Below are 21,199 nucleotides of genomic sequence, written 5' to 3'. Positions count from 1 at the left end.
CCGCACTCTCCGCCTCCCGCCCTTACTCCACCCCCTTCCCGGCCCGACCCCCACCCTCTCCGGGTGTGCGCGCGCTTGAAATAATTTCATCCTTTTTGGCAAAAGAAATAATGCACCTGACTTTACCAGGGGGGAAACAGCCAGCCGAGCAGAACAAGGAACAGATGTAAAGGAATAAACGGAGAGAGAAAAAGAGATGAGCCCCGTTAGAGAAATCCGGGGCTGAAGAGGTGGCTGCGGCGGCCGAGGCTGCCAGAGCTTCCCTGACTGCAGGAGCTCCAGGCGGAGGGCGCTTTCACCAGTTGCAGATGTAACCCCGGGAACTCCTCGGTCTGTTGGCTTGTTTGCCAAACAAAGTCTTTTCTTCTTTGGCTCCGACACCGAAGAGACTCCTGGATCTGCTGTCATCCCTTCGCGACCTGGCAGCTACCCGGGAGCCTTCCTGAGGAGCTGGGGGAGACATGAGCCCGTCTGGGCAGAGGATGGGCGACGGGAGTCAGCAGCTGGGGACTCCCGCGGGGCAGCGCCCTCCCTTGCGGGCGAGGGCACGGTCACCCGGCGGGCGGCCCGGTGGCGGCGGCGCCAGGGCGCAGCGCCGGCTGCTCGCGCTCTTAGTGCACGCGTGGCTGTGGGCGGCCTCGGGTTCCTCTGCCCAGGTGTTCAACCTCAGCCTGGCGGTGGACGAGGGACTGCCTCCGGACACGCTCGTGGGCGACATTCGCGCCGGGCTGCCGGCCGCGCAGCAGCAGGAGGGAGGCGGCTTCTTTCTGTCCGAGGATTCCGATGACTCCCCGCTGCTGGACGACTTCCACGTGCACCCGGACACCGGCATCATCCGCACCGCCCGGCTCCTGGACCGCGAGCGGCGGGACCGCTACGGCTTCGTGGCCGCCACGCTGCTGGGCGCGGTGGTGCAGGTGGAGATCCGCGTCAACGACGTGAACGACCACTCGCCGCGCTTTCCCCGCGACTCCCTGCGACTGGACGTCTCAGAGCTCAGCCCGCCAGGTACCGCCTTGCGCCTGCCAGGTGCCCGAGACCCCGACGCCGGGCAGTTCAGCACGCAGGGCTACACGCTGCTCCAGCCGCCCGGCCTTCCCGAGGACCCCGCGGGGCCATTCTTCCAGTTGCGCTACGGGACGCGGGGGTCCTCGTCGCCCCTGGAGCCCCTTGACCTGGTGCTGCTGCGGCGCTTGGACCGGGAGTTGGCGGCGACGCACGAGCTGCAGATCGAGGCGTGGGACGGCGGCCGCCCGCGGCGCACGGGCCACCTGCGCGTGGAGCTGCGCGTGCTGGACGAGAACGACAACCCGCCGGTCTTTGAGCAGAGCGAGTACCGCGCCGCCGTGCGCGAGGACGCTCCGCCGGGCGCCCTGGTCTGTCGCGTGCGCGCCACCGACCCGGACCTGGGGCCCAATGGCCAAGTGCGCTACAGCCTCCGCGCCCGCCAGGCGCCAGGACCGGGTGGCGGCGGCGGCGGGACCCCGGGCAGCGCGGCCTACTTCGCCGTGGAGGAGCTGAGCGGCGTGGTGAGCGTGCAGCGGCCGCTGGATCGCGAGGCGCAAGCCTGGCACCAGCTGGTGGTGGAGGCCCGCGACGCAGGTGCGGAGCCCGAGGTGGCCACGGTGCGCGTGTCCATCGCCGTGCTGGACGTGAATGATAACCCGCCCGCCATTCACCTGCTCTTCCTCACCGAGGGAGGCGCTGCCCGCGTGTCGGAGGGCGCCGGACCCGGAGACTACGTGGCTCGAGTCTCGGTGTCCGACGCGGACGGCGGCCCGGATGGGCGCGAGGAGGCCTCGGGAGAACTTGGTTTGGGCATGGGAGGCGGAAGCATCTCCGTGTCGCTGGACGGCGGGGAGGGAGCCTTTGCCTTGCGACCTGGAGGCTCTCCCGGAGTCTTTTTCCTTTGCGTCGAGGGGCCGCTGGACAGGGAGAGCCGCGACCTGTACGCTTTGCGACTGGTGGCCACGGATGCGGGTTCCCCGCCGCTGAGTACGGAGGAGACCTTGCTGCTCAGAGTGGCCGACCTCAACGACCAGCTGCCTGTGTTCAGCCAGGAGCATTACAGGGCCTCCGTGTCCGAGGCTGCGGTCCCTGGCACCCCGGTGGTGTGGGTCAGCGCCTTTGATGCCGACGAGGCTGGCACCAACCACTCCCGTGTGCGCTACTCCCTGGTGTACCTCCACGGTGGGTGCCAGCCAGGGGACTCGGGGCCCTTGGCGCAGTGTGAACCTTCATTCGCCATGGATCCTGAAAGTGGTGTCATCAGCACCTCCCGGAGGCTGGACCGGGAAGTCCAGGAGGCAGTGGAGCTGAGAGTAGTGGCCCAAGATCTTGGAGAGCCCCCCCTGTCCGCCACCTGCTTGGTGAGCATCACCGTGGATGACGTGAATGACAACGAGCCCATCTTCCTGAGACAGGTGTACAACGCTAGCCTGGTGGAGCATGCTCCCGTGGGCCACTGTTTCCTGCAGGTGAGTGCACCTGGCCAGTGGGGTGGGAAGATGAGGTTGTGGCTCTGACCAGGGAAGGGCAGTTGTGATGGGGAGGATCACACATTGGCTTCTGAAGAGGGGCGCTCTGGTTCCTCCAGCAGGACAAGGAGAATGGGCGCTCTCAGGTCACCTGACTGCTGCCCCAGGCTTGGTCCCCATGATGTCTAAGGTCCTTTCTCCTCATGGTGTTTGTTTTGGATTTGGGCTTTGGTGCTGGCTGAATGTCGTTTGTGCTGGGTAGGTGTACACCTGGTCGACTTGGGGGGAACCACTAATCTTTGTCAAACACCATGTAAATAAATAGTCTGAGCATCATCAGTGGGCATCATAGCAAAGATGGCCCCAGTGGCATCCCAGGAAAATGAGGTGGCCCTCACAAATGAGTTTTCCAAATAAGCAAGTATGTGCCCGGACACAGTGGAGTATATTGAGTAACCATGTCCAGAGGCTTACCTACTTGCCTACCTTCTTGAGAAGGAGGAAGGCTGGTTGAGGACATCCAGTCACTTTTATTAGTTTCGGGCTGAGCTCCCCAACAGTGCCCTCCTGACTCAGAGGAGCAGTCACCCTCTAAAAAGGATGCTTTCTTCTCCGCCTTGCCTTGTAGAGTCTCCACGTCTCCTTCACTCTCAGAACATTGTGTTTGGAGCCTTTCTAGCACCTTTCTACTGTTGCTTCCGATTTCCTGCAATCTGAAATGCGATGGCAAAGTGGATTTCCAGGGCAGTTTTATTTATGCCAGAGTAGCTTAAGGAAATGAATAGAGAGCTACATCATACAGATGGATGGGTGAAGCTCTAAAACTTTATGTGGCTCTCTATTTGGGGTGTCTTAAGTCCTCGTGTGCCCCTTTCCTGGCTCTTATTGGGGTGAGGCTTTAGTTCATATAGATCACATTTCAAATAGTAACCGTTAGACAAGTAAGGTACTCCATATTGCAGAACCGAGTTTCAAGACTGCTTCTGTCTTTTTCATCCTTTGAATCTGTGAGCAGGAGTAATCATCATCTCCTCTAGCATAATGGGCAACGCTTTGAGTTACTAGGTCAATAAGAGAAGGCTTGAAGGTCGATTAATGTTTGCAGCTGAAACCAACAAAGCCATAATGCCTGTATGACAGGAAGGCTGCCTCTCCTGTAGAGGCTCATGTGATGCAGGTTGACTAGTCCTCCTTCTTTGAGAGGGCCCAGGCTTGGGAGTGTCCCAGCTCATGCTCGCCAACTTCCCATTAGCCAGAGCTCAGCTCCATGGCCCCAGGTGTCCTGAATGGAAGACTGAGGCTTGTGCAGCCCATGGGAGCTAGTGAATGCAGGTAGACTATGCCATTGATGCCTAAAAAAGAAATCACGAGAGGTTGAACTTGATGATTGCTGAAATTCCTTCCACCTGGAAGACCCCAGTCTTGGTAGGAAATAGTTCAGTTTGGCTCAGTTTGAAGGAAAAAAACCAGGGTGGATTAATTGTGCTTCTTTTAATTAGAACCTGACTTTAGTGTTGTTTCTAATGTCTAATGAGAGGGTCTGCCAGAGGTGCGAGTTTATCCCTTCATTATGAATCAGTACGTGGTGACTCCATTATAATGGACTAAACTTGGCTGAAGCACAGAACTGCATCTCCAAAGGCAGAAAGCCTTTCCAAGTTGCCAAGGCCTGCTGCAGCTAGAATTAAGTCATGCTGATTAGGATTTCTGCAAATTCCAGCCATCTAGCCTCTCACGACAGCAGGAATCCTCGTATCTTCTGGTCGCTCCTGGGACCTTGTTCTGTTCCCTAGCCTGTCTGTCTCTTGCCTTCTAGGCCTGCCATACAGGAGTATTTTCTAGCCTTCTCCTACCACTGCACTTTCTAAGTCTATATACGGTGCTGTAAAGCTGGTCTGTCCTCTAGCCATGGATCTCACGGCCTCGCCTTTCTTCAAGGCTTTGACTGCATTATGTCAACATTTTATAACTTTGCCTTCTGTCTGTGTTCCCTGCCAGGTTCTCCCCCTTAAATCTCATATCTGTTCAACTCTCCTTCATCAGATTCAAACAAAAACAAAATGAGCATCGGGGAAAAAGTACCAAAGTTCTTTCCTAGATCCCCTCCAAAGGGATTTCTTGCCATCTCATGAAACCAACCTTAAAGCTTTAACGTGTTTGGCTGGTTACACCGTGTCCCTCATCAGTGTGGTCTTTTGCTGCCACCATTGTGTGGCTGAACCCTTTTACATTCTTACACCCCATTGGAACTTTCCAGAATCATATGATTATACATACCAGTATTTGTAGAAAAAGCATATGAAAATATTTTGATAAACTCCCTCCAAAATGGGGGCAGAAGCAATATAAACTTAACAAACACCATAGATGACGAACTCACAGCTGGCATCATCCTCATTGGTGAGGAATGGGAAGCTTTTCCTCTAAGATCTGGTGCAAGACAAGGGCATCCATGCTCACCACTTTCAACGTAGCTTTGGAAGTGCTAGTTAGCGCAGCTAGGCAAGAGAAAGATGAAACAGGAATCTGAATTGGGAAAGAAGCGTTAAAATGATTTATTTTAACTATCTATAGTAGATAACATAAATTGAACAGCATGAAACAGCTACTGGAAGCAACATATCCCTGGAGTAAGGAGCCAGGTTACAAAAACAGTTCCGAAGTCTTTACTGTGGGGCAGGACAGAGGGAGCGAACACAGAATATAGCAGTCAGTAACTGCCTGAGCTCAGTGCCCTCCGGCCCTTACTGGGTTTTTCCAACCTTGTGGGTGCTCACCTGGATTTGTACACCTTCGTCCCTGTGCCCCCAAACGGAGAGCCCGTCTTAAAAACCAGCTCTCAGGAGCCCTCTGAGCCGCCTGTTGGTACGGCTTCATGGCCAAGGCCGAGAGGGGTTTGTCTCTGCAGACACTCAGGCTGCCCACCAGCTTCTAATGTTTGGCTTGCAATAATCTCTTTTCCCAAAACAGTCAAAAGGGCTAATTTAACCTCTAGGCCAGGCCTTCACCCAGCAACCCCAGCCCCGCAGTGACGAGGCTGCCTTTGCTGGGTAAGGGCTCGAGAGACAGCACTCTGTGAGTGACACCCTTGCCTCAACAGGGGGCTCCTCCTCCCCGCAGGTCCCCAGCCCTGCTTGCTCAGGCTCTCTTTATTTATTTAATGGAACAAACACAGGCAGTGAGCACTGCCTTTCCCGTGAGCCCCTGTTCCCTGCAGGAACTGGCCTTGGTGGGGGAACGCAGTGGTGACAACAGGGGCAGGGTCGGCCCCTTGCTCACCCAGGGTCTCCTGCTGTCCCCTCCCACCGGACTCTCCCCTGGAGGGGGCCACCTGCCCTGCCTGCCCACCCATCTCTGGTCCGGAGGCCCAGTTCTGACCTTCCCCAGCCCTCTACTAAATAAATCCTGCCTCAGGGCAGCTGTGCTCTTTCACTTCAACCCCCCTGGGCTTTCTTAGCCATCACACCCTCTTCTCTCTAACGCATTTTGGACTCTTGCCCACGACTTCTTTCTGAGAGCCTCTTCCTCACCTCCATTTGTCTCACAGCTATTTTATTTCTTGGCAGGTCCTCCTTCTTCTTGTGCCACCCCGCGCAGTGTGCGAGAGACCCCCAGCTCTTGCCCCCCCTCCCCCCCAGACTTCCTTCTTAGATTCCAAGAAGGCCAACATCAACATCTCCAGGGCAGCCTCCTGGGGGTAGGGGGGCTCTGGTGAACATCCTCTCCCTGGTGGGGGTCTCCCCCGGATGTATTTTTGGCACCTCAGTGATTCCTGCATCCAAGTCCTGTCCCTTCTACCACGTTCACTGTCTTCCCGACTTACACGAACATGCTCCTTTTGGAAACCTCCCTGTGTGTGTCGGCGTGTCTTCCCACACGCGTGTCTGCATCTGGGGGTGTCTGTGAGTGTGGATTCGATTCACTGTTGGTTGGGCTCACGGCAGCTGCACCGCTGAGGTGCAGTCATGTCTCGGACCCAGCAGTGGGTGGAAAGCAGATTCCAAACGGGGACGAGCACCTGGCCGTGCTTGCTGCTCTCAGCGTGTGACTCTGAGGCGCCTGCCTGGGAGGGGTGCCGGGCTGCGGACATTAAAGGTGGGGTGTGCCATCTGGGCAGACCCAAAGAGAGGAAAGCCTGACATCTGCTGTGTGCCGTGCGTGGGAAAGGACCGACCTGTATCTTGTTTCAGAATTCATTTTATCTTGGGGGAATTATTTCTTTTTATGAACCCCCTTAGCCTTTAGTGAAGTCTTCCAAAATGTGTTAACCTTGCTCTGCGTTGTGGAGGTGAAGCTGGAGAACCCCCACAGGCCCAGTAGTTGCTGGTGTGGTTTCAGGAAGGATTAGTCACTGGTGTCAGTCAAAGTGTCCCGGCCCAACCGCTCTCTCTTCAGGCCTGAGTGCCGTGTGGCGGCCGATGTCAGCAGACCTCAGCCGGGCAGGCTGAGGTGAGGGCTTTTCTTAGGAATATGAGGGGCTTTTCTCCAGGAAGCTCTCTTCATGCCAGTGTTGGAAGTAAGAGACTTGAAGCGGGCTCAGGAAACCTAAAACCTTGCTGTCACTTGCCTTGACCAAAGGCCTTCAGGCTTTCTGGCGCTCATCCCTTCCTTTGTACCCACTGGCTTTATGCTAGTTCGGTCCAGCATTGCTTCTTTTTTCACTTCCCTCCTCTTCCAAGTGCAGAGATTGGAGGCCGCTCAAATACTGCCCCTCCCACTGGCTGTGTCTTATCCTGCCTGCCCTTCCTGGTTGTGTTTGGATGCTGCTAAAGTAATGAGTAAAACAAGGGGTCATGAGTACGAAAGGAGCAGCCCGACTTGTTCAGAACAGGCCTCCCCAGGACCTGTCACTCAGACACATGCATCACTTGGATGGAGCTCAGCCCAGACCTGCGGTCTCACAAGGACCGGTTACCACCCCCTTAACTGCCGGGACACATAAACATCAGTGCCATCACCCCGAACTAGCTTCACGTCATATAAGATCCCACCCCTCCAACCCCTCAGCTGAATATATATCCCCTCATTTTGCCCCATGGACCCTGGAGACCATATCTATGTTGATCCTCCATATGTACGCCGTTAGATTTTTTTTTTCTTTCTGTGTTAATCTTTATGATGTTAATTTGATTGATGGATCAGCCTAAGGAGACCCAGGAGGGTGAGGAGAATGTTCCTCCTCCTTGAGCACATGAAGAGGTTGTGATCTAATGGTGTTTGAGTCCCCTGCGATTCTGAGTGTCTCCAGTCTCTGTATATATAATCTCATATACTAGAATAATAATTTTGCTGAATTATTGCTGAATTATTGTTGACTGTATATATAATCTCATATACTAGAATAATAATTTTGCTGAATTATTGCTGAATTATTGTTGACTGTATATATAATCTCATATACTAGAATAATAATTTTGCTGAATTATTGCTGAATTATTGTTGACTGTATATATAATCTCATATACTAGAGTAATAATTTTGCTGAATTATTGTTGAAGAGTGACAGAGTGAAGAAAAGAGATCTAGTCACATTTTATTTGTATATATATTAATTTATCATCCAGTCTACTTCCTCATATACTATCATTGATCCTTTGGCATTTTATGGTCTGAAGTATGTTGGCTAACCCTGTATCATTTTGTCCTCCCTACTTTAGTAATAATGTATTCTTAGCGTTTTCTGTACCCGTCTATGTCATAATGTGCACTGGATGTGATAGGCATGAAATTGTATTACCTGTGTCTGCCTGTCTTTGCTAGCTCCTCAGAATGGGCTGGCCCTACCTGGACACACGCTGAAAGCATGTAAGATTTTCACAGCGGTGATGTGCACCTGTCTCAGGATAATCTCCCCCCTCTCATCTCACCTGCCCACTCACCTTCTCTGATCACCCCTCTCCTGCTGGCTGTGTGTCTCAGTTACTGGCGCATGTGATACCTGCCTCTGGCATTGCTTTAATGCTGTGATTAAGCACCCAAGATTAACTGTAGTTTCTCACACTTCACTTTGACTTTTCCTCTCTCCATGCTTCTTCCTCCCCACACTCAACAAGGAGCTACTTTTACTTCCTTTTTTCTTTTTTTGCTTGGAGATTTGATCAGATAATCTACTTGGATATGTAGTAGAGGTGATGTAATTTAGAGTCCCTGGGATATATCTCCAGTTACAATAGAACTTCCTTGTGCTTTATCTAATTCTTGGTTCTAGAGTTAAAGATGAAGGACATTATTATATGGTAGAGTGTTCATACCTTTGAAGGTACACTTAGGTTGTGTTTGATGAAGGGAAATATAAACAGATTGTGGGCTAGAGTGCTTGGGTTTGAGTCTCAGCTCCACCACTTTGTAGCTGTGTGATCTTGGGGACCATGCCACACTTTCTTCCTCTCAAAAATATGAGTAACTACAATGTCAGCCAGAAAGAGCTTTGAGTGGGTAATGAATTAATACATATATGCTTAGAGCAATGATTGACTCACAGAGTAAGTGCTTAATGCACATAATATATTACTGAACGTTAGTAAATAAGATTTCTACAAGATGATGATGAAGAAATTTGCCTGGTCTAGCAAAAGTTGAGGACTAATTAAAATTGACATTTCAAATAAAGTTTCCCTTGCCTGAAAAGATGGAATAAGGAGCATAAATAAATTTAAACCGTGTACTACATTGTTAATTAGATGTGTATGTTTTTGGCAATGAAAGCAAAAATCTGTTTTACTTTGGATTCTTGTAACATCTCCTTATGGGCTTACAGAATCCTACCTGTCTTAAGGAACTTTCAGAGGATCTCTCCAAAGTGATCGTTGCCCCCACCCCACCTCCTTCTAAAGCACTGTAAGGGTTGGAGAGAAACTGGATGGTATGATGTGAGCGGTGACCGGAGAGATCTCATCCACAGGAGTCCATGGGGCTTGACCTTGGGCGTGTGGGGCGTGACCGTTTGATGGAGCATCTTAATGTCTTTTATTCTGATTACCAGACATTACTCTATGAGATCTTTTACTGAGACAGTCTGGAAGAAGGCAGCACTGAACTTGGGGTCTAAATACTTGGGTTCCAATTCTCACTCCATCATGTCCCATCTCTCTTCATTTTTCTGTTCATAGCTCATCCACAAAATGTGTATTAACCAGGGTTGTCCAGAGAAATAGAAGAAGAAGAATCCTCCTTTCTTCCCCCTTTATCACTTTTCTTTCCCTCCCTCCCTCTCTCTCTCTCTCTCCTGGGTGTATGGATGCATCTCTATCACTTATTGTGAGGAACTGCCTCATGTGATTACAGAGTCTAAGAAATCCCATCATCTGCCATCAACAAGCCTAAGACCTAGAAAACCAGTGGTGGAATTATTCACTCTGAGTCTGAAGGCCTGGGAATCAGGAGAACTCATCATGCGAGTCTTTAATAGGGCAGGAGAAGACTGAAGGCCCAGCTGAGGTAGCCAGGATGAGAGTGTTTCACCGCTCTCTTCCTTTGGCTCTCTAGAGGCACTCTGTGGGTTGGAGGCATCGGTCGTTGTGCCATGCATGTTAGGAAGGGCAATTTGCTTTACTGGCCACCCAGTCAGTTGTTAACCTCTTCCAGGAAGCCCTCGCAGACATGCCCAGGCAGAATATCTGACTAGGCAGCTCTCTAGCATCCTGTGTGTGGCACAGTCAGTCAACACGGTCAACACGTGCAGTCAACCGTCATACACTGTAATCGACTAACAACACATTATTGTAAGGATTTAAGGTCCTCCACACTATGTGGTAGAAGGGGCTGGTGTGGCAAGAATTAAGGGACCTTGGAGATGAGAAAGGTTCTTCATCCAGTCCATCAGGGCTCCCTAGAAGTCTATTGTAATTTACGTTTTTATTTCCAACCTGTCCTGGATGCCTTCTGTGCTAAGTGCATGTTTTTTGGAAACAAAGATTTCTGCCTCCTTTCGAGGGATGGTTACCCCCAAAAGAGAGGCACTTAGCATGGATTCCTGAAAGTTGTTTTCAGTAAGATTTCCTGTCTCTAGGGATTGAAGCCTGACAACAAATTAATTTTATTAACCACTAAACATCAGACTTCTACTAATGAGCCCCCAGACTTCTAAATTATGAATTAAACGTGAGCAACTATGGAAGTAATTCACACTTTCATGGCGCATTGGGGAAATTATATTTAGACCCACTTTACAAATGCCAGGTTATTTCTTAGATTCTTGATTTATAGTCTTCATTTAAAAGAAATATGTGCTTTGTGGTGTGGGTAGAGCAGGTTAATATCACATCTAACATGAATTTTAATTACAATTCTATTTAGGATCACACAGTCCACAGGAGGATAGTGTGGGTGGTAATAACTGTCTGTGCTCTTTGTGCCTCCAGTAATGAGGGAATGGAAGTGGTTTCACAGACATGGAGGAGACAGGTCATGAAGGACAGGCGTGTGTGACAAAGACGCTCTCTGGCAGGGAGGCAGCTGCACCATGTGGGCAGGTTTCTGAGTAGTGACTGGCTTGTGTCACATAAGGTTTGGGAGATTTGTCTTGAATTTTAGAAAGGAGAACTCAGGGCAACCAGGTCATGAGAAAGACTTGTGGTGACACAGCCGTGATGAGACCCTGATTTGGGCAAGGCCAGTGATGTGTCATAGGAGGGGGGCTTGGGGCCTTGTCAAAGGGGTGTTGGTGCCCCTTGGGGAAGGTGTCAGGGGAGATGTGGCGGAATTAACAAATCGTGCTCTATTTTCAGCCTAAAAAAAAAAAAAAACAACAACAAGGAGTGAGAGTTTGGGTAACAGAATCTCAGTTAATTGAGCTTTTGCTATGTGGAGTGTGAATAAGTGACCAGGAGTCCAGGAAAAAGAGATCTTGACAGCTCTCTAGAGATGCACAGCAGGAGACACCCTAAGGCATATCATTGGATGGCGATGACTCCACTTCATAAGCTGGAATCATCCAGAACTGCTCCACCTTTTTAAATCTCAATTGACACCTTGGTCTCTAGCCTTTTAGCCTTTCTGCTTTCTTAGTCTTTGATTTGATTTGCATTTACTTTTTGAATCTAACTTTTTCTTGGGTTCCTTCTCCCCCTCCTTATGTAAAACACCCTCCTTGCTTTAGTTCCCTTTGTGCAGCTGGGACGCCCAGATGCACCAAATAATTCCCGATCTTCCATACCTTAAATATTTTACGAGTGGGTCTGTTTAGCGCTCTGTCCCCCATGGGCCTCTCGCTGCTGGACTAGCTGTGAGTGAGGGGTGGACCTCTTGTGAGTGTGTGTCTGCGGGCCCTCGATTCCGCTGGGCAACTTTGCTGTATTCACTGTAGCATCTGCCTCACAGTGTTACACTTCAAACAGCATATCTTGTTCCCTTTGCTCTTTACAGGTATCAAGCCTCTTACAGGTATCAAGTCCACATGAAAACGGACTCCTGTTGTCAGACTCCTTTGTATCAGAGCCATTCAACCCCCAAGATAGGTGCAGTTCGGTCCCAGCAGACCTCACATGTCTACATTTCTACATTTCACCTCTCCCATCTTTTCTGACGCTGCTTCTCCATTCTCCTCTTTCTCCTCGCTTCCCCTAAATGCTGTTCTTGTTTCTTCGCATCAGCAGATAACATGCCTCTCCCATTCTCTGCGGCATTTATAAGTTAGGTCTATAGACCTCTTGCCCCCATTTGCCAGCCTCCCTTCCTCGGGGCTGCAATGTAAAGTGACTGGTGTCCGCTCCCTGTTGGCCCGTCTCTAGCAGGCCATTGTGTGGAGCCCTCTCCACTTGAGAAGCATCCTGCAACTCTGGAGCACTGTCTCCTTCAGTGTCTGGTCCCCCTTGAGAATAAATTCATTACCCTCCTTTACTTTCCATGCAAAGTGTTCTTCTTTAGCATCTCTTAGTGTCAAGAAGTTATGAAGAAAAATGTGCTAAAGTATAAGGACTGATGTGTGAGATAGTTGCCTGTTTCTTAGCATGGCAGCCCGTGCTTGGCGGAAGCCACTGATATCTTTCATGTGGGAAGAAAGAGTTGAAGCAGTTCTAATTGGTTATTTGACTAAACAGACAAAAATGGTTTCATGTTGATTATTGCTTAAATAATCTTGGTGCCTTTCAGTTCATGGCTTCTGGGCACACTGATCCTGCACTGTTTACATTAGTAGCACACTCGATCTTTCTTTCTTACCAATCTGTTTTGAACTTCCTTCTAAAAAGCCTGTGCTGTAGCTTCGTCTCAGGTTTTACCATTTTCCCATAAAAGTGTGGGTCTTGGAGTGCCCACTGATGAAGTGCGTGGAAGCTTTTTACTAGTGAGGATGGAAGACTTTTATTCATTATTTCCAGGTGTCCTTGATTTGGACAGAGGAAGAATGACTGAAGAGGGTAAATCTTACCCTGTGGAGCTGGGTAGACCTGGGTTTAAATTTCAACTTCCTCATTTAGTAGCTTGACCCCTAGGAAGTTGCCAGACCTTTGTAAGCTTCAATTTTCTCACCCATAAAGTAGGTATATAATAGGACTCCCCCATAGGGTTATTGTGGGGATTAGGCAAAAAGACAGATGGCCAGCATCCAGTGCAGTGCCTGACACAGAGGCTCTCAGGAATGTTTACTGTTATGTGTAGCTTGAATTGATTAAACCAAGAAAGGAAGTGAGACTGAAAGGAAGGTATGTCAGTCTTTTGTTTTAAAAATTCTCAGTGACTCTTCGTGTTCAAAGACTAGAAATAGGATCGTGACCCTCAAATGGTGCCTTAGGAAAGCACAGTTTCAGTCACCACGGAGAGCTTCTAGGTCTTCCTCCAAGACCAGGGATGTGTGAGCACTTGTTTGAGAGTTAGTGGACCGAGTGGATATGCTTCCACTGTTCATCTCGGCTCATACTTGTTTCCTGTTTTAAATGATGGTCGTTCTCATCCATTTGATGCTTTGGGAAGATGGGTAGCTGCGGGAAGTCAGGAAGACTTATACAGCTCTGTGTTGACAAGTATAGAAAAATGAAAAGGACAAACAGAATTCAAAGCAATTACTAGTCAGTGTGACTATTGACAGGTAATCTGAAATTCTGTTCAATACAAGAGGCTTTAAAAGCTTTTTACCTTCAACTATTCTGAAATATTTCTTTTCCATTTAAGCTGTGTAGAAACAGCCATCGTCATGGATAAGTTTTGAAAAGATTAAATATTATTTCTAACCTTACCATAAATGGACTTGAATACTATTTGATTTTAAACAGTTGTCTGGTTAGAAACTTTTCATATTGTATACTCCTCTTGATTTCTACATTTGGAAACACGAGAGGAAGTTATTGTTTACATAGAGATTGACTTGTCTAGTTCTTAAGAATGTCTGTTATAAAAGGACCAAGTCAGGAGGTAAAGAAGCAGTCTAAGTTTATGCATTATTTACTTTCCTTTGAAGTATAGATTATTTTAAGTACTGAGCTGTTAAAAATAATACAAAGGCTTTTCTGTTAGAATATGCATAAACACAAACACAGTATTTCTGAGCTGGCAGATACTTTATTTCCTGGAGTGGTCTTCCAAGAATGAGAATCTTGTGTAGTATCTAATCGTCATGCTTATGCCTATTCCACGTCCATTGTCTCTTTCGGCATAAAGAAGAGAGGTTAAAGGAAGGACAATTTATAAATTTATTTGAGTAATATAGGTAATTTGTTTACTTACATTAAAAATGTAGGTTCTATGTGTATAACAGCACACTTCTAAGATCACAAGATGAATTTAGTAAGTTCTTTTTAACTTATTATCTAATGATACATCATTAACTATGATCTCTCTAAGTATTTTGGCAATTAATAATTAATATTTTAATTATCTGTATTTAAAAAATTTAACATGAAGCACAGTTCTATTTATGTTTATAATTTATAAAGATAATTTTTCTGTCTTTTTAAAGGACAAAGGTTGATTTTTCTTTATTTTTAAATATATTTTTCTGCTTCACTCTTTGTTTTCTCTCTTTCTGAGATTCCAAATCAACATACATTAGATCTTTTCATCTGAGATCTTGAGATTATGTTCATTTTTCTTTTCAGTAATTTTCTATTCTTTAGATCAGATGGTTTCTATTGCTTTCTTTTCTAGCTCATGATTTCTTATTCTTCATCTTCATTCTGCTGTTAAGCATATCTAACACATTTATTTCAGCTATTGCATTTTTTTATTTGTAAAATTTTCATTTTGTTCTTTTATAGTTTTTTTCTTTTCTGGCATTATCCATCTTTTCTTTCATTACAAGAGTGTCTTTCTTTTCCTCATAGAGCTGCGATAAAAACTTTAAGGCCTTTGTGAATTCTAATATCTAGGTCATCTGGGATTGGCCTCATTGTTTTCTATTTCTCTTGAAAACTGATCACATGTCCCTAATTATTTTATGTTGGATAATTTTGCATTGTATTCTGAATATTGTATATGTATTTTGTTGTGGAGATTCTGGATTCTGTTATATTCTGCTGAATAGTGTTGATATTTTTCCTTGAAGCAGGCAATTAATTTAGTTGGACTCAAACTACAAACTCTGATTCTTGGGTACCAGTGTAAATATCACTTTAGTTATTCTTTTCCTTAACTAGCTGTTTGCAGTTAGCCACCCACACACATGTAGTTCAGTAGTCAGTAGTCAGAGATTTGGGTAGTGTTTATATACAGAATTTGGGACATTTTTTCTCTCAGAGGGCTTTCTCTTATCGGGAGTTTCCCTCTTACTCTACAGTGGGTCTGATTGCTTTGAACTTTATTTTAATGTTCTTCAGCTGGGTAAGACTGTGTGTTTCTATGGTATTTTAGTCTCCATGACTCATGCCTTGACTGATACCTGTCCTGAGGTAAAAGGCAAAACTAATGAATAAGTTAAAGTTAAAAATGATAATTGTCAGTTACAATTCCACCATATATTTTGTCACCTTGTGGAAATATGAAAGCTTTTATCCAGCCCTTAGGGCCTTATTTTCCTGTTTATTCAAAATTTATAGTTGTTATTTGCACAAGAAAAGTTTTCTTCTTTTGTAGGAGACTCAGTAATACCAGAAACCATAGTTCTACTATTCTGTTAATTTGAATGAAAGCAAGGTGACTAAGACTTGAATCTTCAAATAGTTTATAAGAAAGATTTGGGGGGGGGGAATATAGTAATACTTAGTTTTGTCTTATACACAGAAGAGTATACTTTTGCTCTTAGCTAAATTCATAATATTTTAAAGATACCTTCTTAATTATCTAAAATTTTAATAATAACTAAATAATAATTTAATATTAAATGATTAACATGTGAAGTATAGTTACATTCTTTTTCTACAACTTTTCTGTTTAAGGATAAAGTTAACATTATTTATAAATAGGGGAATCTTTCTAGAGTTTTTCCTCTATTTTTAAATATATTTGTCTGTTTCACTGTTTCCTTTCTCTGTTAAGGAGTTTCCAAATATACGTATATCGTTTGATAGGCGGTCTTGAGACTCTGCTCGTTTGTCTTTCAGTAATTTAACAGTAAAAGTTCTTTGAAACCAAAGCCTACAGAATTTTACAGAATATCAGGTTATGCTTGAATGGCAGCTAATGTAGATATATATATATATACATATATATATGTATCTACTATGTATACAGATACACATTATATATAATTTACATGTATCATATATATAACCATGGTATAACTGCAATGGCTTACAGATTTGACGTTTTGGCTTAATGTTACTACTACTAAATGTTAACATATCAAATCATTTAAGCAGATTGTAGTTTCCCCCAAGCTCATAATTTCATGTATTTATAACTTAATCTTAATTGAACAATGATAATGCTGCATAACAATGTAGAAATAGAAATCAGCTTCATGAATTGGCTCATGGTATTTCCCACCATACTTGGGCTTGACTGAAATGTGCAGGACAAGTCATTCTTGTGACCCATTTGGGGAAACCCATCCTCACCAAATCTTGTTCAAATGTTTGTCTAAAGAACCCAGATAGAAAGTAGAAATTAATTTTGCTGTGTTTCTCTTCTTTGTAAAAGAAAAATTGTGGAAGCCCAGTTCCTCAATTATCACTTGCTAAATGCATCCCCCTTCTATTAAGTTAGAAACTGACATTTCCTTTGGTAGTTTTAAAATCATCTGCACCCTGGGTCTTATTATATTACTTAAGTTTAAAACTATCAATCTCATTGCAACATCATGCTTAAATCCTGTCTACTCTATCCGCCTGCTTTTATGCCCTTGTTCTAAGGAACTCTTCCTGATCCCTTCAGATTTCTTGAAGACAGTGTGCTCTTTCTCGCCTCAGACCTTTACTCTGTACTGGGTACTGAATGTTGCGCTCTCCCCCTTCCCACCGCTGTCCCTCCCCCCTTATGTTGAAGTCCTAATCCCTCAATGGTATTTGGAGGTGGAGTCTTTGGAAGGTATCTTGGTTTAGGTGAAGCCATAGCTTTCCTATAAATCCCCCATGATGGGATTGTGTTGGTGTATAAAGAGACCAGGGCTCACTCATGCCCTGCGAAGAAATAGCCAGAAAGCAACCATCTCCAAGTCAGAAAAAGACTCTCTCCGGAACCTCATGGTGCTGGTACCCTGGTCTCAGATTTCCAGCCTCCAGAGCTGTGAGAAACGAGTTTCTGCTCGTTCAGCCAGTCTGTGGCATCACCTTAGGACACCCTGAACTGGTTCTTCCCTTTGCATGAAATATGCTCCCTTGGACAGCCCTGCCAGGGCGTCTCCCCTCCACTGGATTCTCTTACTTGTTCCTTAGAAATATCCTACCTTGACTACCTGACCTCTTCCATCACCACTGTTAAAGTTAAGTCCCTTTTTATAAACACCCAGAGAGTGGATGTTCTCAGGTTGCAAGTCCCCTTCTGAGGTAAATCCCACACAGGTAATCCCCTCCTGCTCATTGTCAGCTTGTAGAGATGATGGCGGAGACCTCATTCATCTTGCTTACCGCTAAGTGCTGACTAAAATGCCTGCACAGCAACAGGAAAGCCTGGTCAGTGACAGAATGGGGTGACCCTGCGTGGAACCCACATAAAAGAGCATTGACGGCTCTCAGGAATCAGAGCCTTCAGCTTTCTAAAAGCAGTGGGATGCTAGTGCATCTACCATAGACATAATGTGGCAAGATAGTTACTGTCCCTTTTATGCTGTGATTTAGTACCAGATGATTCTTGGTTCATGTGAAAAACATCCTCTTTTTCAGTGCCTCTTTTTATTGTCAGAACACGATGCCATGAATTTTGCGTATCAGTGGAAATAGTCCTGGTCTTTTTATCTTCTAAGTGTCTCGTGTTAACAATCGACTGTTTGGTCCTCCGACCTGTCTTTACAAGACAAATATGTCTCTCATGGTTGCCCAGAGATACAGGGAACTGATTTGAGAATACAGCAAACATGTAACTTAAGTTTATTTTGTCTGTTCTCCACTGTGAGAAATAGGTAAACCTGTTTGGAAGTTACAGAAAACCATTATGGTAGATCGATTTCCTTTTTATTTTTTGGAGGAGCGCCAGTATTGTTCAGCACATTTCTAAATTCTGTTCATCAGAACACGAACTGGCTGATTTGCTCTTCTGTGCTCAGTGGGGCAGCAAGTAGGAAGGGCAAAATGCACTTGCTCTGTCTGGTTCTGAGTCTTACAGGCGTGTTCTTCAAACCTCACATTACTCACCTGGAAAATGGGGTAATGATAGGCACCTTCAAAGGTTACTCTGAGAATCAAAGGTGACATATTTCAAACACCAGCCCATAGTAAGTACTTTAAAAAGTCATGTCATGTTGGCCCTCCCTGGTGGCGCAGCGGGTTAAAGCACAGCACTGGGAAGCTAAAGCCACTTCCGCATGAGTTCGATTCCCGCCTGCCCTGGAGGTGACCACATGGCGCGGCAGACCTCTCCTGACCCGCCTGCTGCTCCCCTCAGCAGTGTACTTCGTCGATCTGCCTGTTCTGCTCCCCACTCTGTCTCTGGTGAATCCTCTCACCCTTGGCATCTCTGGCCTGTATCCCAGTTCTGTATGCACAAATAAATAAATCTTAAAAAAAAAAAAAAGTCATGTCATGTCGTAGCCCTTCCTTACAAGTGAGATGGAAACTCTACCAGACGTTTTTCTTAGGCCCGGTGAGATTTCTGCCTAAAGCAATGTGGGCAGTATCGAGGATATGAGTGCAGATTAGAATGCTGGCCTCTGTCTGCAGGATTAATTTTCCTTATCTGCTCTGACTTGCTGGGATTTACTCATCTTGCCCTAACAAATAATGAGATTGGATTTGGCCACCAGCCTTACTTCTTAATCCTGAGAAAACTAATTTAAGATATGGCTGCATTAAATGCAAAATGTGTGACTAATTTATTCCTTTAAGATTCCAGCTTATCAAATATATGAACATACCCTCAACTTTATATTGCTTTCTGAGAATTAATTTATAGCCATAATAGGCTGTCTTTTGGTATGCATTGTTAGCGTATGTATTGGAACTCTTTAATAGCAGGCATTTATATATGAACCAGAGTTCAGATACTTTAAAATATCAAGACTTCAGTTTAACTTGCATTTTTTTCCTCCTTTTTGATTTTGTTAGGCTTGATCACTTAGAGTTAAATATATGAATTTACAAAAGGTCTGAAGTACATTGTTTGATATTTATAATGAATACAAAAAAAAAAAGATTTCATTTCCTTGCTAAAAAAGAACTGACCTGGAAATTATAGTGTCTAGTGCTTTTAAAGAATATTAGCATTTTACATTTTAGTGTAATATCAGAAATAATATAAAGTATAACATTGCTGTGAGCATCACAGCATTATTCCACTGATTTATACGTTAGGGAAGGCTAAAATAATACATTAATAGAAGAATAAATTTAGTCCATAAATGAAGGTTTGTACTGCAGACACAATCGCACTTAGAAGAGCGTGTGATAAATATGGACACGTCCTGTGTGTGAGGCACTGTCCTGCGAGGTTTGGATGACTGAACTTGCTCATCCTCCAGACCTGTGTGGAGGGTACTGCTATTACCTCCATTTTATGGAAGAGAAAACTGAGGAGTAGAGAGGTTAAGAGTCTTGTCCAAAGCTCCCCAGCTAATAAGAGGTCAAGTTCCCTGGGAACAGATGTCCAGATGGAGACTTACAAGGAGGAAGTTGACTGGAAATGCTTCTGGGAACAAAGCCTGGAAGAAGTGAGAGAAGCAGAATTGAAGAAGAAGGCAGACTTTGAAGCAGAGGCCTGTGCTCCGGAAGCTCCGGACTGAGTCCCAGAGCTGACTCCGAGCAGGGGCAGCTGTGGTAAAGCAGCCCCCTCTGGCTGCAGGAAGTTCTCAGGAGAGAGGCACCACCAGTCTCCCAGCAGCAGGGAATGTGTGTGTGTGTGTGGGGGGGGGGGGCAGGGTGGACTCCTGGGGTGTGCCCCACCTGGCTCCAGCCCAGCTGTGACTGTGACCTTCACTTGGAATAGGGAGTTTGCAGATGTAATTCAGGCTCGAGAGGAGGCCGGACTATACGAGTGGAACCTAAGCCCAGTCCTAAGAGCAAAGAGAGGTTAGTTGGACACACAGAGGGAAAGGCCAGGCGAGGGTGGGGCAGAGACTGGCGTCTTGCAGTCCCAAACCACCAGGACCAGGAGTCACAAGAACCCAAAACTGTGAGAGAGGAGGATGGTTCCATAGGCCCAGATTTCAGACTACTGCACCTTCCAGCATACTCCGCATGGTCCTTTATGATGGGAGCAAGTAAGTTGCCACACACGTCTGCACTGCTTGGACCCACTTGCTTCTATAATAAGCTCCTCCCATCGAACTGCTCCCCCAGAGGATGGTTTGGCTCCTTTTCCTAGGCAACCTCAGCAGGCACCCAGCCACCACTGGGTTGGCTTAGAGGCTGCCACGATCCCAGCCCTCTCATGCTGCTCCTCCCTCTCTAGAATCCTTTCTAGTGCACCTCTCATGGCCATAGTCGTGACTCAGATCTTCATCCCCAAGGGTTCTTGAGCCTTGATGACCTTGACCCTATTTGGTGACGGCTGCTACATTGCTCCATTTTACTATTAAAGTTGGAGCAAGGCTATACCCCCACATGTTTGAATGTCTTGACTGGAGCCCATGGGCACTCACTCTGTCCTCCTATGCGGGGTTAGCTCTGTCTCCTCAGTTACTCCTGCCAGGAAAACAGCTTTTTCCCTTGCTGCTGGTCACCTGAGACAAGGAGACTGAGATGACCAGATACTCACTCGAGTTCAGTAGAGGGGGATCACTTCTGTGCACCATCCCCCACGCTACCATGGGGGCCAGGATCTCTGTACCACACCTGTTTTGTTGTGTTGTGGTGCCAGTGGCTAAATGTGTTTTACTAGGTGGGCTGGTCAGTAGAACCATCTGCCTTGAAGGAAAGCTTTAGAAGTAACTAGAACTTCTAGAGCCATGAGTAAAGAGAGGGGAGAGGTAACAGTGGCTTATAACACTATGTGTAACTCAGAACCACAAGATCCCACCTCTTTAGCTGTTACCACACCACACCCGCCACCAAGGCGCCCATAATAATTTTTTTTCTTCTAAGTGTTGTGTGTGTCAAAACTTAAGGGGAAAATGGGACTTTTGGTGACACCAGCTTAACCTGAGTGTTGCCTGCTGAGGAGATGGCCTCGGAGAGCCTGCTGACAAGAGGTCTCATTTGTCTCTGAGGGGAGGACAGACATCACTTCTCTGATGCTTTTGTTATGGTGAGATTTAGAAAAAGTAA

General features: G+C 46.3%; 1 protein-coding gene across 1 annotated transcript in view; it reads left to right on the top strand.

Moving 5' to 3' along the window:
• Nucleotides 1-444: 444 nt before the first annotated feature.
• DCHS2 (dachsous cadherin-related 2) overlaps nt 445-21,199 on the top strand; it is a 167,105-nt gene continuing 146,350 nt past the window's right edge. Inside the window, exon 1 of the mRNA XM_004685207.2 lies at nt 445-2,477. Coding sequence (XP_004685264.1) covers nt 462-2,477 — 2,016 coding nt within the window. The 5' untranslated portion in view covers nt 445-461. The remainder of the gene's footprint in view (nt 2,478-21,199) is intronic.

The sequence above is a fragment of the Condylura cristata genome, unplaced genomic scaffold, assembly GCF_000260355.1.
Source record: "Condylura cristata isolate star-nosed mole 26May11 unplaced genomic scaffold, ConCri1.0 scaffold00018, whole genome shotgun sequence".
NCBI classification, from domain to species: domain Eukaryota; kingdom Metazoa; phylum Chordata; class Mammalia; order Eulipotyphla; family Talpidae; genus Condylura; species Condylura cristata.
Note: the sequence above shows the minus strand (reverse complement) of the source record. Positions and strands in the feature narration are given on the sequence as shown.